General features: G+C 54.7%; 1 gene segment (V, D, J or C); it reads right to left on the reverse strand.

Moving 5' to 3' along the window:
- Nucleotides 1-8,893: 8,893 nt before the first annotated feature.
- On the reverse strand, nucleotides 8,894-12,669 carry LOC135330655 (T cell receptor alpha variable 4-like). The segment is given in 3 exon segments: nucleotides 8,894-9,059; nucleotides 11,649-11,953; nucleotides 12,482-12,669. Coding segments are annotated over 3 exon segments (426 nt in total).
- Between the last annotated feature and the right edge of the window lie 3,043 nt (nucleotides 12,670-15,712).

Genomic DNA, 15,712 nt, shown 5'->3' on the forward strand with positions numbered 1-15,712 from the left:
GAGAGATTGGGCTCCCCTAGCAACATCAGTGGGATCAGCGCTTTCCAGTGCCTTCATCAGCTTTGAAAAGTCCTGTATATCTGGGCTGCAAGGCAGTAATTTCGGACTGCAGACAGCACAGGGCTTCTGCAGAAGGACAGAAGAGGCAGAGAAGAGAGGTGCATGGCTGGGGAAACAAAAGCTAGAGAACGAGGTGTTGGATGATCAGGGGACAAGGCATTTCTTTGCTGTCTCATCTTTTCTTTTCCAGCAGTAACAGCCTCTTCAGAACACAGGTGCAAAACACCTGTGTCATCTGGTATTGCCCAACACTTGTCCACTGTTCAAGAGCAGATCCCTGCAGAGACATGGTGAGGGTGGGAGGGTTTCCTGAGGAAAAAGAGGGACTATGCTGGGAAGAAAAGCCAGTGCTTACCCAGTGATTTCCCCAGGAGGGCAGTGAGGACGAGGTAGCTGAGGTACATGCTGAGACCGAGCCTCCCGTCTCTGTGTGAGAGAGTCAGAAAACCAGCTGGCAGCCCTGAAAGAGCTGAGCTGACGGAAACGACGCTGAGAGGGGAGCACAGGAGGACAGAGGGAAGAGAAAATGTTTGTTCTTATCATGCCTGACACATGCCGCCTGCAGGTCTCCCCCTTCTGGCAGAGACACGTGTTGCTCCTCAGGCAACAGCCTGCTGAATGTCTTCACAATGAGGGGGGCCTGTGGGCATTGGGTTCCCCATGGTAGGAAGCGGCTGTTCCTGGCCCGATGTCGCAGTGGCATCCTCAGCTCCGCAGCTACAAATGCATGCTCTTCTGCACACTGCTGCTTGGTGCTGTGGGGATTTCAGGGGTTTTCCCCACTGGAGGTTCCTCACCTCCCCCACTCTACCCTTTCCGTCCTCTGCTGCCTGGGAACAACACCTCTGCTGGAAATCCCCACAGGCAGTTGGGACCCTGCACTTCTGGGAGGGATGAGGTTTGGGAGGTGACTGAGAGGAAGCACAGAGCTGCAGTGGGAGTGCCAGAATGGACCTGGGAAGGCAAATGTAGGCAAGCTAGAGAACCTGGCAGTGGGGACTTGTGTTTGCATGGACAGTGACTGCATGGCCTTGCTTAGTATGCCGTGGAGAGCAGAGCTCAGCAGTAGGGCTGAGATTTCTGTGGCAAGGATGTCTAGAGAGATGATGGCCTCGTGTCTACAGCATACCCACCATCCTTGGAGTGGACCATCGGTGCAATCACTGCTCTCTCCCAGGCTCCCTAGTGGCTGACCAAGAGCTGAACACTCAAGGCCAGCACCAGCATTTGTGTAGGAGCCTAACAGGCAGTTCAGGCAGGCTGTGTCCAGTCCAAAGGACAGGAAGGAGGCTGCTGCAGACATCCATCTCTTTGTCCCTCCTAGAAGTCGCAACCAGACAAACCATCTCCCAGCAAGGGAGAAGCGTCTCTGCTGTCTCCTGTCATCCAGCACCCAGCCAGACACAGGCATCTGCACCAGCTCCACAGGAGATCAAGAAGGAATCCTTGCACCTACCCATGCCAACCTGGGCCCTGCGGATTATCTGGACATAGGTAGCACTAGGCACAGACAGAGGTGCCTGGACACAGCTGTCCGGCTCAGTATCCCCACAGCAGTTTTTCTTTCCCTCCTCTCCCACACAGATGAGGCTCCTCAAGGGAAACATCTCCGAGAACGGCACCCACTGCAGCAGCTCCTCGCACAGACACAGAAACACTCCCTCTCTCTGCTGGGGGAAAGAGAGCCCATCAGAGCCCTGTTTTTTACAGCGGGTCCCTCTCTTCACTCGTCCCCATACACAGCCTCTGACTGCTTGTGCCACCCTGTGTCCCAGGACCTCACTACCTAGGCAAGCACAAGGGCTACCCACTCTTCATCTCTTCCCATGAATGCTTCCAACAGGGATCCTTCATCAGCTCTCATGCGGGGCCTTTTGCTAACATGCTCAGCAGGAGTTGCAGCAGGCAGGTTTTCTGCACAGCCACTCCCATTCACAGCCCTCCACTCCCACGGACTTCAGGGTCTCACGGTTGAGCTGAGGCCATGGCAGGAGAAATGGTGAGCTGCACTCTGCTCTCCCAAGCCTGAAAGCTGCCAGTAGTCCCCTGCCAGGAAGTTACAAAGGCCACCTGACACAGCCCTGTGGCCCCACCCTGCTGTCCAACAGCTGCAACAAGCCTTGTGTCAGGCAGTGCAGGAACTCCACCGTGGTCACTGACCATGGCATTCCCATGGTGGTTGTCCTGCCCAGACCCATCCTCAGCTCCTTCCCACAGAATACCACAGTGGGATCCTCCACCTCTGCTGCCGTTGGCAGTCCCCATCCCCTCTGGGTGCTGTGACCTCTCCAGCATTTCTAGCCGCTACTGTGGCACAAGGTGTCTCCCCTGCTAAAGCCAGTGGCAATGACAAAGAGAAGGAATTCAGAAGCTGATGCAGGCCACTGATTTCACAGTGGCAAGTACTATTGTTCAGCCACAGCCTGGATCCTCTCTCACTCGTGGGTTTATCCTCCAGAACCAGCTGGGTGGAAAGATACCTGCTGCAAGAGGTGTTTTCAGCCAAGTGCCCTCCTGCACTGAGCAGGAGGAAATTGCATGCAGATTGTCACAGGGGAAACCTTGCTCTCTGCCCTTTGCTCCTCCTCACCTCAGCAGTATCACCCTCCTTGGGCTGAGGGATCCAGTTCTTGGCTGAAGCCATGTGAGGGCATCCCTTAGGTTTCCAGCAATGCCCAGTCTCAGGAGGTCCCTCCTCTCCGGGCTCCAGGCAAACGTCCTGTGCAGAAACAAGCAAACAAAGAGCAAACAAACAATCAGACAAACCCCCAGTATTTTCTATGAGACTTCAAGACTCACAGGAGTCCCTGCCTGGGTTTTTCCAGCCCTTGGTGCCATGCAGAGAGCAGAACAGCCCACCAGCTCCATGCAAAAAGGGTGTGGGCAGTGTGGTCCTGTCCTGGAGTGTGGGGAGAACATTTGCACAGCAGAGGCTTTTTCTCTGCTTCACAGTGAAAGCCACTGGCTCCAGCACCTTTCAGAAAGAGGATCTTTGACTGGAGATCCCTGGATATGGAGGAAAGCTGGCACTATCAAGGGAGAGCCCACTGGAGCTCAGCCTTGCACAGAGACACCCCCTTCCTTCCCCAGGTTCCTGCACAGCCAAGGAATGTGCGTGCACCAGGCTCTCTTGCATGTAACAGAGGTACGAGGTCGTATGGATGGCCTTGACTTCCTCCAGCTAGAAGAGGCATATCTACCCCTGGTGTTCAGCAATGTGGTGAATCAGCCCCTCTTCTTGAGGCCAGCAGCTGCCTGATAGGAGACCAGCTGAGACCTGGCCTCTGCTGTGCTGGTTACCAGAGTAAGGCGGTCTGGTAAATCTAGGTGATCTGCAAGGTGCCTGTCTCCTCCACTGGCACTAGTCCCTCTTAGGACGTGAGGAGGGTCTGGGCCATGGCACCTGGAGGAAAGCAAGGGTCAGTGACTGCACAGAGAAAGGCTTCAGGACACCAGCCAAGACAGGATGCAAAACCCTCAGGGAAGAAGGCTCCAGGCTGGGGACAGCAGGGTGACGAGGACGTTGGGGCAGGAGCTCGGAGTCCCTGGCTCAGTGTAGATCCCACAGCCCTATAACACCCATCCCAGCCTGCCAGGATGCCCCCGGAGGAGAGCTCTGCTGTGCCCCTGCTCCTTCTTCTCCTGCTGCCCAGGGAACACAGTCAATCCTGGCCCTCACATGCTTGGACCAGGACACCTCCAGCAGGGTGAGGGAACTAGGAAAGCTGCTAAGAAAAGATCCATCTTGATCCCCATTCCCTGTCATCTCAGATGACTCCTGGGTGCCCAAGTACACACAGAAAAGGAAACCCTGGCAGTGTTGACTTGTTGAAGGAGACTGCTGGCCACAGCATGCTGCCTTGCAGGTGCCAGTTGGCAGGGAGACTGGGACTCCCTAATGATGTTAACTGGAGGAGAGCTTGCACGTCCATTCATCAGCTTTGATAAGATCAGTCTTTCATGTTGCAAAGACAGAAATGTGGGTTTGTAGAATAGCTGTGAAATAGCTGTAAAACACTGGTCCCAGGAAGGGTCAGGAGAGAGAGGCAGAGAAAGATGGGCAGCAGGGGAAAGAAAGGCAGGAGAGAATTGTCTGAAGAGAATGGGGAGGATGAGTCCCTGCCCTGTCTCCTCTTTTCTTTGCCAGCAGTAGCAGCACCTTGAGAAAGCTGGTGCAAAAACACCTCTGTGAGCTGAGATTTCCCAGCATTTTCCCATTATTCAAGAGCAGTGGCCTGCAGTGACCTGGTAAGGGTGGTGAGAGTTTCCTGGAGAAAAAAGGAATTGTGCCTCGAGGCAAAACCCATACTTACCTAGCCATTGCCTCAGGGAGGCAGTGAGGACAACATACCTGAGGTGCATACTTAGAGGGACACTCCTGCTAGTTAGTGACAGTCAGAAAACCACTTCCCAGCCCAGAGAGAGCAGAGCTGTCAGAAATGAGTCCATGGGGCAGGCAGCAAAGGCAGAAGTGGGGAAGAGAAAGTGCTCTTGTTGTTATTATGCCTGAAATGCTTCCTCTGTTTTTCTCTCCTCTGGCAGCCACACGTCAGGCCACTGAATGTCCTGACAGTGGAGGGGACCTGGGAGCTCTGTGCTCCTCATGGCAGGAAGGGTCTGTTCTTGGTTTGATCTCCCAATGGAGTCCTCTCCTCACCACTTAGAAGTGCTTGCTTTCCTGCACACCCTCTGCTTGGCTGCTTGTAACTTCGGGGGGTTCTTCCCGCTGGGGTTTCACATCTTGAGCTTCCTCTGCTCTCTGTGGAAGGTGCTATTTCCTCTTGAAACACAAGTATCCTCCAGCTCTGTGGCTTCTCCCTTTTTCTTCCTCCGGTGCCTGGGAACACTACCTCCCACCAGAATGCCCAGAAGCAGGTGGGCAACCCTGCTCTGCACCACCCCAGGGAGTCTGGCTGTGTCCTGTTCTGGCAGGATAACCTGCAACCCCAGAGAGGCAGTTGGCTCCAATGGGGGCTGTGGACTCCCACAAACCCAGAGGTGACAAGCACATCCTACTGTATGGCTGAAGGGGGAAAAGATGGGAATCAGTAAGTTGCTGCCTCCCCAGGGTGTACCTGAGGCACTCCTTGGGGTGCTAGTCTGTGAAGTCTGTGGATAGTGCAGCCGTGAACCCTGGAACAGGAATGGGATGGGAAGGGGTGGGATGATGAAGATGGGAACGCCCCCCCCCCCATCTCCACCTCCTTCTTGGATCAGCTCTAGATGGACCCCATGCACCAGCCACAGCAGAGATAACGAGCTCTGTTCTGTTCACTTTAAGGCTGATTTAGGCTTTGCCTCAAAAAACTCCACAGTGATAATGATAACAACAACAACAGCACTGTTACTACTACTACTACTACTACTATAAATAATAATAATAACAACAATTAAAATAACAGTAATAATTTTTAACCTTCTAAGACCTGGAGGAATAAGGCCAGCAGTCTCTACCATTACCCCTCCAACTCGTGACCGTGCTGCACCTCACATGCTGCAGAAGGGAATTCCTAGAGATGTGGGGGCTCTCAAGACTGACACAGCCTTTTCCCATGCGAAAGACTCTCCTTCCTTGACTCCTGTGTCTCCTCTCTCCATCCCCAAGGCCTTGCCTGCGTTGGATGCACCTGGTTCCCGTACAGTGTCTGCCTCCAAGCCCCTCTCTGGACACTCCAATGCTGCAGCTCTCAGACATCTGAAGGAACACCACTCCTGAGCCCTGCAGTCCCCCAAATGCTATGGTTGTGGTTTCTGCCTATGCTGACTTCAAGATTGAATCTTTTAGAGACACCTTTACTTTTTCAGACTTCAGTAAAACAATCTATAGTGTAAATGTGAATTAGATCAAGAGTATTTTTCCAATTGTAATACCAGTATCCAGATGATGGATTATATCAGTAAGGTTTTACTAATGTAACAGATATTATAGAGATAACATCAATACTATAAAACAGTTGCAGCTACCTGTCAAATCTTCATGCAAGTTTACTTAGTAGGCAGTGAGGAGTTATTAATTACCAGAAAAGTCAGATCAGAATTGGAACATCACAAAATGCTGAATGCAGTTATGCATATCCATAGTAGTAATAGCTATCTTCTGTATTTTCTGTTTTCTGTAGCTATTATAGCCTTCATAGTAAAAATGAACAAACACTTAACTGGACATCATACAAATCGCCAAACTGGAAAAAACATAAAAAATATGATTTTCTTTAACCCATTTAACATCAATTTCAGAAAATTTTTCATTCCAGCCTGCCATCTATGAAATACAGTCCTGCCAATCCCTCCAGGCAGGGTGAAATCTCTCTTCCTGTCTGCATGAAGGTGCCTCATAAGCCAGGCAATCCCCTTTCCTGTCATACCATCCCAGCCTCAGAGCAATCATAGACCACTTCAGAAACCATTCTTGTAGCAGCCATTTCCCCCTAAAGCAAACAAATACACACTTTCTCAGTCACTACTAGACTTGGTTTCTTCATAGCCAGTTACATCTCCATTTGCCCTGGTCTTCACCTTTAGCTGCAGAAAATCCTGCTTTCCCTCCTTGCATAGAATCATAGAATTGTTGAGTGATTTAGGCTGAAGGAGACCTCTGGAGGTCATCTAGTCCAAGCAGATGCCGTGAGATCCAGCTGCTCAGGGTCCTGCCCAGTTAAGTCCTGAATACCTCCAAGCATTGCTGTTTCACAGCTTGTCTGGAAAACTTGATCCACCCCCAGGGTAAATAACAACAACAATGATAAAAAGAATAACAAGTCCTGATTTGTAATCCATATTTCCCATGTTCCAACCTGTGTCCATTGCCTTTCACCCTATGGCTGAGCACCTTTGAGAAGACTCTGCTTCCGTCTGGTTTTTTAGTCTCCAATCAGGGACCTGTGGACAGCAAGTCTTCCTTCAGCTCTCTCCCTTTAAGGCTGAAGAAGCCCAGTTCACCAAGCCTCTGCTTCTGTGCCATGTGCTCCAGCCCCATGACCTGCTGGCTGGCCTCTGCCAATCTCATTCTGCATGTCAGTGCCTCAAGAAGCTGAAAGGAGCCTTTTGCCAGGGGAAATGTTGTCTCTTGAGGCAAGCCTTTGGAGGGGAAAATGCCCTGGTAAGCAGGGCCTCCCTCCTGTCTGACACCTGGGCACAGGGAACCAGCAGTTTAGTTTGCTGTTTTGGGATGAGTCATTGGGCCAAGATGAGCCACTCCTGGCAGGCGGGAGTGTTAGAAATACTGCAGACGGCCCCATGGAAGAATCATCCTCTGAGCTCTCGCCAGCCACACTGTGCATCCAGCTCTCCAACTCCAGATGTGGCCAGGAAAACACAACAGATGTGAGATTAGTCCCATGGGCTAATCAGAATCAATGTAACGTGCTTAGAAAAAAGCATGCAGGTCATTTCAAATGTCATTTTGGAATGAGGTAGTAGTGCCCCCATATGCAAACCTGTCTATTATTTGGTCTCCCACATGCCCCACTTTTCTCACCAAATCCTGACTCTTCCATCACACATCTTTGGGTGCTTCAAGAGCAAGAGGACAGAACGGAAACCATCCTCCAGCTGCCATCCAAACTACTGCTTGCTTTCCTATCCAAGTGGGAGCATGGCTGCTCATCCACCTTCCTATCCCCCACAGGCACAGGCCATCTCTTTTCTCCAGGTGCCTCCTTCTCCTTCCCCCCTTCTCATTCTCTCTGTCCTGTTTCTCCTTCTCATGCATTCCCCACCTCCTCCTTGACACAAAGACTGAGCTCTGTGTGTCACCTCAGGAGGCCTCACTGCAAACACCTGCACATTTGCTCCCCCAGGCAGGAAAACCCAGCCAGTGTCTCCTTCCAGGCACCCTGGCTGTTTCTGTCTCCTCCCACCACAGCTGCTCTCCAGGGCCAGCTCTTTGCTCCACCAGACAGACTTAGCACCACAAGAGCACTGCACACAGAGCAACAAACTACTTCCTAGAAATAGAGGGGCCAGGTGATTGCTCAATCACACCGACTCAGGGACATGGGGACTCCCCCCAGCCAAGCACTGGTGTTTCCCCAAAGCTGGAGGAGACACATGAAAAGCAGTGGGGCATCTTGAGGGGATGGACCAGAGAATCTTCTTCATTTTCTAAGGTGACTTGCTCAAATGTTGAGAGTTTGCCTCATCCCCAGATGCAGGGCTAGGAAGGGATTTTCCCTCCTTGGGCTACTTAGGCTAGGTGGTATAAAACCATAAGGACAGTCATGTCTCCCACCAAGGGTCCTCTGCCCCAACAGTGGTCATCAGTGGTGGCTGAGGAAAGAACAAGAGCTGGACAAGCAAGTAGGGTACTTCTCCTGCATACTCGCCCCTGTGACCCAGTTAGGATCTGCAGCTCAGGGCTGTTCCTGAGTCTGCTCTGGCTTATGTGGTAATAGCTCTCCAATAGCTCTCCTCCAAGATCAGTCTCCCCTGGAGACCATGTCAGTTTTGCTATACCACTTTGATCATTTCCCACGACCCTGGATCTAGACACTTTTGTGAAAGCCTCACTGACATGTGCTTAATGACACTTGTTCCTGCTGCACAGGCAGGGAAGGCAACACCCCAGCCTCACCACAGCCCCCAGGTGCCATTGCTGGGCAGGCTGAGCTCAAAGCTACATGCAAACAGAGGCAAGGAGAGAAACGCCCTTCAGAGCACTCTGCATGCCTTTCTGTGCAGTGCTGCGCACTGAGGGCACCAGTGTGGGCTCAGTGCACAGAGGTAGGCAGCGCTGTCTTGGAGCTCAGCTTTCTGCACATGGAGAAGCACGAGGGAGGTCTCCACAGACAGCGAAGAGGAGAACCTTCCCGACTCTGCCTGAGGTTTCCATTTTTCCACTTGCAGCAACAGCTTAGGGGGCTGGGCTGGGAGCTGCTGGTACCAGAAGATGTAGGGATTGGAATAGCTGGAGGAGAAATTACAGTGCAGTGTTATGCTGTGTCCTGCCTGGATGGTCGCTTCTGGTGGGAACTGCAGCACAAAGTCCTTTTGTGCATGACCTGTAAAGGCAGAAAGGCATTTCAGCACTGCTTGTCTATGTATGCATCTATCTACCACTTCTTCAGCTCTCTCAATATCCCCCACCTCCATTTTTCTCTTTTCACAGCCTATGGAAAGCTAAGGTGTTTGTCTGTACACCCTTCTTTCTCCAAGTTCTTGTGACTCCTCAGAGGCCAGTCTGTGAGCTCATCCTGATTTTCATCAGTATCTCACTGGGCTGTGAGGCCATCCGCTGTTTCTGTACCTATCACTGGCTTTTTGCCCCTCCTGGAGATCAGAAGCAGCTCTATTAGCTATTGGTCTCTCCTTCTGCCTTGCCTAGCTCTGGTCATACTTCTCACTACAACATTCTCTCCCTAAGCCACACCACAGTGTCTGTCCATGCCCTGGCTTTATAAAGCTTTCCACCTCTCCTAGCATGGACTTAGCCTTCTCTGAACAGTCTTCAAGGATTTTTGACATTCCAGCATAGACTGACAACATGTTTTTCAAATCCACCAAGGAGAGAATTTCCCATGTCTAGCACAGGTTCCTCCCCTGGCAGATCGCACTCGCTTGCTCGCTCTCTCTAAATATGTATGGATAAACAGTGCACACAAAGGCACTTGTTGTCTGAGAAGCAGAGGTGCAGAGCCTCATTCCTCCTTTTATGCCCATTACTCCTGACATCCCTCAGAGTACTTGCAGTGCTCCACCGGCAGCCCCTGCTCTCCCCCGTGAAGTCAGAATTTGCATCTCCCCCTCCAGCACTGACAAGGCACTCTCTTGCTCTGATGCTCCCCAGCCTGAAAGTGTGTCTCACCAAAGGCTGCCAGTCCCAGCAGGGCTGCCAGAAAAATCAGGACCATGTCACGATCTCCACTCCACGAGGTGTCCAGGTATCTCCGCGAAAGAGGGTGCTGAAGATAGCAGCTTCTGTCTTCCCCTGCCTCTGCAGGCTCAAAGCACCCTCCAGACCTCAGCCCAGAGGGTGGAGCAACACTCTCTCACTGCTGCTCCAGACAGATCTCCTTGGGACCTTACACCTCTGGCCCAGGGAGGCTCTCTGGAGAAAGGAGCTGAAGCTGTTAAAATGCTCAGCCTAAGCAAAGCAATCAAGCTGCAGCCTTTCCTGTGCTCCATGTTCCCAAGGACCAACGGGAGGCTTTTCCAGCACTCAGAGGTCCCTATGTGCAGTCAGGCCACAGCTGAGCTCTTTCACAAGCCTCTAGGCCCAAAGGTGCTTGGATATCCTCTCAGTCAGACATACCCAGCTGCAGCACTGCTGCCTTTGAACTCTGCGCCACATTGCCAAAGGGGCCCTGGGCACCAAAAAATTCCTGTAGGAGCCTAACATCGTGCAGCCTGCTCTCAGGCACCAGGAGGCTGCTGGGTGTCTTCCTGCTTTTAGCCCCTCCTGACGATCACAAGCAGCCCAGCCATCCCCCAGCAAGGAAGAAGTGTCCGTGGTGAACTCTTCTTGCCATCCAGAGCCCAACCCAAGACAGAGGCTTGTGCCCACTCCAGCAGGGCATGAAGAAAGGCCACTTTACTCCCAGTCATGTCCCCCTTGTCCCTACGTACTGTCTGAACAGAGGTAGGTCCAGACACAGACAAAGGCACTGTGACCCAGGCTGTCTCTCCACACAAGGATTTCCCCTCTGTTCTCCCTCAGCCAGTCAAGAGGCTCCTCAAGGGAAAGGGCTCTGGGAAAAGCACCTGCTGCAGAAACCCTCCACCAGAGGCAGACACACTGTCCCCTCTGGCAGGGTGGCAGAAATGGCAGCACAGCCCTTTGCTTTGCTGAAAAGCCCTCTCCATCCCTTCAAGTATCCACGTGCACAGCCTCCAGCTGCCTGTGCTCACCTGGGCCCTGGGAGTCACATACAGGAGAGACAAGGGTGGGCTGAGGGCTGGCTACTGGAGGGACCAGGAGCTCCCAGCCAGCTCCTGGAGAGACCATGAGCTTTGAGACTCAGCTACAGGTAAGGCCACAGGTAAGGTGCTGGACCAACTGCTGGAGAGACCTGTTTGCCTCTGTTGTGTGTCTGTGTTTTGTGCATTAGGCAACTGGGAGACCAGGTCATGCCACACCATCTGTTGATGGGCCTAAGTGTCTAACGTTGGTTACTGGAGGAATCCACCCTGTCCACAGGGAGTGTGCATAGATCTGCGTACCATCAACTCTTGTGGGGCTGTGGGCACTGGGGGTTCATGTGTCAAGGCGCCAGCAAATGGGGAGACTGGGAGATCCTGATCAGCTCAATCGCCCCACCTCCAGGCACTGAAGGCATCACCAGCATTCCAGTCACTGTTTCCTCACCCGCTGCTGCCGCCGCCTTGGTATGTCTCCGTCACAGCCAGTGTGGGAGCTACTTGCCCACTCGGAGGCTTGGGAGCCATTTCAGGGTCCCTCCTGCCACGGAGGCCCCGGCCCAGTGGGACCCGCGCAGGGACAGGCCCGCTGCGGTGCAGCGAGCGGCGAGGTGAGGCGAGGCGGCCCCGGTGGGTAGAGCAGCAGCACCCCCCAGCGGGCCCGGCCCCCGCCAAGCCCCACACCCCCAGTCCCGCCCCAACCACAGCAGTTCGTGCCCGGCCGCAGCCCCGACCTGTGCCGCCGGGTCTCCCACGGCGCAGTAATACACCGCCGCGTCCCGCCAGCGGGGCCGGACGAGATGCAGGACGCTGGAGCGGCGGTCTTCGGACACCATGAGGGTCCCCGGCGGGTCCTGCACCTCTTTGGACCCTTTGAAAGCGCTCGTGATGAACGTTGGACCTCGTCCCGGGAGCTGCTGGTACCAGTAGATGTACTCGTTGTTCTTTATTTTGGGGTGTGAGCAGGTGATGTTAATGCCAGTGCCCTCGGTGGTCTCTGCCGACGGCTCCTGCTGCACCTGAGCCCTGCCCACAGCCACTGCCGAGAAAGAAGACAATCCCGGAGAAAGGGTCAGGCAGAGGGAAAGTGGCAGCGAGACGGAGGCAGTCGGGACGGATGGGGACATGCGGCGAGTGGCTGACGTGGAGAATGATCTCTGCATCAGCGTGTGGAGGGACTGGAGGAGGCTTAGAGGTTTGGTGTGGATGCATGAAGGGATGGGTTGAAAGTCAGATGGGTGGATGGACAGATGAAGGCGGGAAAAGTAGACAGGAGAGCAGGGGTGTGATGGTGAAGGATGGACAGCTGATTTCAGGGCAAGAACAAATGCTGAAGGCACAGGGAAATGAATGGATGTATGGAGTGATGGAGCAGCACAGGAAAGTAAACTGGTACTGATAACAAGGATGAAGAATGAGAAAAGGAGGCGAGAGTGGAGCCAGAGAGCTGCAAGAAGAGAAAGGGAGATGGTAGATGAGGGAGGGAGGCAGAAAGAGCGACTTAAAAGCCGAGAAACAAGTGCGGGTGCTGGCCCCCCACCCCGCCGCCGCCGCAAGCCCCGCGCACCCAGGAGCACCGTGGCCAGCGCCGCCAGCCCTGCGCCCCGGCACCGCCGCATCGCGCCGCACCGCTCGGCCGCCCGCGCCTCGCTGCCCCCCGCCAGCAGCGACTCTCTGCTGCGGCGCCGGCGTCTCCTCTCGGACGCCGCCGCCGCTCGCCCCGTCGTCAGCTCCGCCCCGGGGCTGCGCCCTGCCCGGGCGTCGGCGCCGGCCCCGCTCTCGTCTCGCGTCCGCGCCGGGGCGGCGGCGTCCGGGAGGCGACAGCGGCGGGAGCGGGGCTCTCGGCGGGGCTGCGGCACACGCAGGCGGAGGCTCCGCGCCGCGCACGGCGCTCCCGGGCGCGCGGCTGCAGCAGGGGCCGGGCGGGAGGGGAGCGGCAGGGGCCGGGCAGCGCGGCGGGGACGAGCCTTCCTGCCGCCGCCACAAAGCGGAGCGCGACGAGCCGCGGTGGTGGTGGCGGGAGCCGGCGGTGCCGGAGCTCCTCAAGCCCGGCCGCAGGAAGGGCTCCTGAGCTGCTGCGCGGGAATAGCGCACCCCGAAAGGACACCAACCACCCCCCCCCCCGCCCCCACAAGGTGCCGCAGGCTGCTGCCCAGCGCCCTCCCCTGCTGGGGTTTTCTGCCCCTGCTCAGAGACCTGAGCCTGGTGCTGCTCTGTGCACCTGATGGTGGCCACAGTGCGGAGCTGCCTCAGCTGCCACAGCTGCTGCCCACCCACCCTCCCAGTGGGGCCTGTGACCAGAATTCACCCCAAGGGAAATGCATGTCCCAGAGCCTGGCACCGAAGAGGCCTTGCTTGTCCTGGGAGCCTGGAGCACACCTCCGCCCTGGCAGCACTAACACAAGGGCTGCCTGAGCTTTTCTTGCCCTGACACTGCCCCGAGCACAGGCAGGGCACTAACCGACCCTCTTCAGAAATGGCGAGTCCTGGCCAATATCCTTTTCTGCACTCAGAGGTCTCCCCACAGGGGCATTTGTAGCCCCTCTGCTGCTGGCTTCATCGTCCTGCCAACACCTGGGACAGGTTTACCCAGGTTGGATCAGGATGCAGGTGCCCAGGAACAGGACAAGGAGCTCCAGCCGCTGCTCCCAGCAGCATCATTTACGTTGCTCGGGGCACATGGCACAAGAGAGGGCAAAGCTGCCCAGCACAGAGATTTCCAGGCTCCCCAGTGCAGCTCCTCAGGAGGCGGAGGTGGGGCAGGCACCTCTCTGGGCTTGCTCCTTACACTTCACAAGAGCTGCTTGGAGGATTTCAAGGCTCTGCATGGGCAGCTGCTAGCTCAAATCCTGTGATGGAAGGCACATTGCATTGTTGTGGGTTGAGCTGTGCTAGCCAGCCTAGACTCCCTGCCCCGGTTAACCCAGCCTCTGTCCAGGGGAAACAGGCAGGGAAAGGGGAGAAGTTTGCACAACAGGTATCACAGCACTGAACACACCCCAGCATCTCTCTGCAGTGCTGATGGCCTCCAGACTATTGAAATACTGCCGAGTTTTCAAGGCAATGAATCAGAGAAGGCCTCACCCAAAAGATATGCAGCAGGCTGATTTGCTGAGCAAGGGGGAGCAGCATTACCAGAGCCTGCTTTGAGGCAGCCTGAACAGACACAGTCCCCACACAGGAGGAAGAGAAGCAGGTCATGTTTGGGGGCATCTGAAATAGGAGATTCGTAGGCCGGGTGAGAGCTCTCCCACTGGCAGGCTCTCAGGGCACAAGGCTTGTCCTTCTGGGGCCTGCACAGCACTGGGCACATCCCCCCACCACCACTCCTGTGGTTCTGGAGACCACTCCAGTGCCCAAAGCACAGGAGGAGACAGACTCCCCAGCAATGCAGCTCAGCCGGCTCTCATCAGCCATGTGAACCAGCACATGCTGGGCTTGGCTCAGGTTGTTTGAAATCTCTCCTCGGTGCCACCTGCTCCTTCGTGTTTCTTTGTCCTTTGAAGAGAGCTGAGTTACCTTAAGGTGAGTCTGGAGGCAGCTTCATCAGCACTCTGCTTCTGGAGTCCTGGCCACAGCATTTGCATCCTGCAGGCATCCTAGCTTGTCCCCAGCACACACCCCTCGGCTGCATCAGCTGCCATGGTGAGAACTGAAGCACCACCCCCTGCACAGGAGCTACTGTGGCTGGTCCCAGGTGCCCAAGTCTCTCTTGAGGAGGTCACTAAGGAAAGGCAGGAATCTTCAAGGTTGTAGGATTCCTTTTTTTTTTTTCTTTTTTTTTTTTTTTACGGTGGGGAACCGATAGGAGTATGGAGGTACGCATGGTTTTGCACATGTCTTTGGGGGTGTGTGTGTAATTCCCTCCATGCCCTCAGCAGGTCAATGAGTGGGATGAGCATGAGCTGAAGGGGCCAACAGGGAATTACAGTGAAACCCTAGTCAGACTAGGGCATGCCACTGAGGGCAAGTTGTCATGACTGCCCAGGTTCCCCTCGATTGATGCACTGTCCCTGCCAGATGTCATTTAGGGAGGGGGAAAAAACACAAAAATAAACCACAAGCTTCTGTTTGCAGTCATTTTGAGTACGAGTGTCTCTCGTACACAGTGTGGCCCTTGGGAACTGCATACTCCCCTTCCTCCAGCACAGCCCAGGGCACAGGAGAAAAGAAAGGAGAGGTGGGAAAAGGCTGAGACACCTCCTTCGTCAGAGAAGCGAGAAGAAAGCACCAGCCCAGCTGGAGAGTGCCCAGCAAGCATGCACAGCACCAGCCCCAGCCTGGGACAGCTGAGTGGCCTGAGCCAAGCAGCTCCCTGAGGTGTTTCAGATCTGCTCCTCTGAAGTCCCAAATTTGAATTCTGCCCAGTAGCCAGAGCTGCCCTTGACCTTTACATCATCCCCCAGTAGTAGGAGTACCAGGATCCAGTATCGTGAGGCTTTGCCTGCTGCCTAAAGAAAGCTTCCTCTGTCTCCTCTTCTTGATCAGGAGGTCTGCAGCAGACATCGACTTCAGTATCACCTCTGCTGGCCTGCCCTCTAATCTTCATCCACCAGCTCTCTTAACTGTTGCACCCCCTGCCCCGAGGCAAAGCTCCATGCATTCAAGCCACTCTTCCCCACAGATCACAAGCCCTCCTCTACCCATGCCCACCCTATCTTTCCCAAAAGTGCCTGTTTCCCTCCACTGAAGCACTGCAGCCACAAGAGTTTTCCCAGCAGGTCTCCAAAACCGCAGACAGGTCACAGCTCTGCACCTCTGCATGGACTTCCAAGGTCTCCTGCCTTTTCCCCATGCT

Source organism: Dromaius novaehollandiae, chromosome 22 (genome assembly GCF_036370855.1).
Source record: "Dromaius novaehollandiae isolate bDroNov1 chromosome 22, bDroNov1.hap1, whole genome shotgun sequence".
In the NCBI taxonomy this organism is placed as follows: Eukaryota; Metazoa; Chordata; class Aves; order Casuariiformes; family Dromaiidae; genus Dromaius; species Dromaius novaehollandiae.